Source organism: Perkinsus marinus (assembly GCF_000006405.1).
Source record: "Perkinsus marinus ATCC 50983 genomic scaffold scf_1104296946678, whole genome shotgun sequence".
Classification (NCBI taxonomy): domain Eukaryota; phylum Perkinsozoa; order Perkinsida; family Perkinsidae; genus Perkinsus; species Perkinsus marinus.
Window position 1 is genome coordinate 1 of NW_003210873.1, and position 2,107 is coordinate 2,107.

General features: G+C 49.5%; 1 protein-coding gene across 1 annotated transcript; it reads left to right on the top strand.

The window, feature by feature from the left end:
* Positions 1-1,045: 1,045 nt before the first annotated feature.
* Positions 1,046-1,807, top strand: Pmar_PMAR017520 (hypothetical protein; the record flags this gene model as incomplete). Its single annotated transcript, XM_002779562.1, has 1 exon — positions 1,046-1,807. One exon carries the CDS (start codon positions 1,046-1,048, stop codon positions 1,805-1,807), a length of 762 nt encoding a protein of 253 aa, XP_002779608.1.
* Positions 1,808-2,107: the final 300 nt, after the last annotated feature.

Below are 2,107 nucleotides of genomic sequence, written 5' to 3' on the forward strand. Positions count from 1 at the left end.
TTTCAAGATATACAAATCAGCCAATGCGCGACCTCATAAGAGCAGCTTTGATTCGACGATTTCCCAGCGGCCTCTCGACCAAGCCCGAACATACAGAACTCAATGCATATCACCAGCACAGAAACTAATAAATTCCGCTACAAAGGTCTCTCCGTGTTTTCTCAATTCCATGGCGTATGCCCCCATCATTTGGCCGAGTCGATGTTTGCTGGGCAAGCACATTACCCATTCCAGCTCAAGAGCGCCTTCAGCTCTGTAAACGCTACCGACTGATGTATGGATCAGTTCATCTCTTCCCACACACTAACTGTCGTCCCTCGAGGCGATTCATAGTTCTCTATATATGATCAAAACCGAATTTCTATCACCGCACTCGTTGCCACGGGCACTTGCCAGTTTGTTGGATGAGAGAAAATCGGTCTTAGGGGATCCGGAGGAGGAAAGCCATCGCAATTTTGCGTCTCGTAAACGGATAATGTATCGCAGGCTGCTGGATACTGGCGGTTGGATAACCTCCCGTCCAAAGAAACCGTTCCGCAACTTGTGGACCACAAGAGCCACTCCGACAGTTCAACAATTTCGAAAAAACTCCGCCCACTTAAAAGGCATTAATAGTTGTATAACCCGACCTTGGGTTAGTCTAGAAAGTCTAATAAGCAATGCTGCCAGTCGGTGATCCGTCGGGATTCACAGCCTTCAATTTCACCTGGCGAGCGAGTTCGTGCGCCAAGATACCTCTATTGAAACTCCAATTTTGACGGTGCGCGGTTTAGGGAACTCCAATTTCGTCAACCCGTTGGTTCAGGAACTTCAGTTTTACATGATTGGGTGTTCTCTAAAAGCAGAATCTGCCCTTACTGAGCTTGACCGTGCTATGACTCGTACTCGACAAGGAGTAAGCGATGATTTATCACATGATGATGAATCGATGGAATTTCCACCAACGTACCGTGGAGAGAACGCGAGTAAGCAAGACGTGTGTTTGTGCGTCTCCAACATGTGTATCCAAATTAACTCTCCCTCACACCGTTTTATATCTCTCCACATGTTGCCTTTGGTAGTGGCCACCCTCTTGGCCTGTAGCGCCATGTGCGTTGCTGACCCCCTCAAGGGAGTTGAGTGGCTGGTCGCCCAAGGACGTCACGGTTACCCTGTTGAGTATTACGTTGAACCCGTGATCGAGACGAGGGGCGGGCATTTCACGGTGTGTGAGTCTGGCCCAGCGGTCGAGCCGTTTGAACGCTGGCTTCGTTACACTGCTGGTTACTATGGTACGTCTGAGCGCCCTGTGGCAAACGCATTTGTGCACGTCATCATGGGAGACAGTTCCCAAGAAACCTTCCAAGTTAAAGTGAATAGCAAAGACAAGGAATCACCATGTTTTTCCCCGACCGAGGTAACATCAGAAGCATATTATCACAAGTTCCTCGCGGATCTCAACGAGATATGCACAGATAACGCTTTCCGAATGCACAAAGCTGGTGGCCCGGGAATTCTTGTCGGTCGCTACTTCGGCGCCATCGACCACGGGCAGCAGACTCTAGAGCTCGAGCTCGACCATGGCAGTCTCAGTGCTGCTTCAACCAACGGAATCCAGGGCGCACTGCAGTTCATGGGGTTCGGAGACGCCTTCGTATATGCCTCCGTGAAGGGCCACGACAGTATTCGGATGATGATCCTCCGCCGCAATCCACCTAGTGATTCAGAGCATCGGCGTATTGGACGTGAGAACCTTGAAACCTGGGACCATATAAAGGCGCCCATTGGCATTTTCCATACTCGTATACATCGAGTGCGGCATGGCTGACTCCTGTCGGGTCGGTAACGCGATGTTCAGACAGACTCTAGCCACTGAATCAATCTGCACGACATTGTTTTAATGTAATTATTCATTACATGTGATGTTTTTGCTACGAATCATAAGTGTATTGACCAGTCCTGGTTATTCATGTACTGCTTTTTTGAAACGGAGGTATAACGCTGTTGAGTCGGAGTTTTGCCATAGGCAATGGCCCATAGTGTTCTTGGAGCCCGGCGCCCGGTCACCACTATACTCGGAGCTCAGTGTTCCATACTCCAATTCGATTTCTTGCGGAGAGGTCGTTGT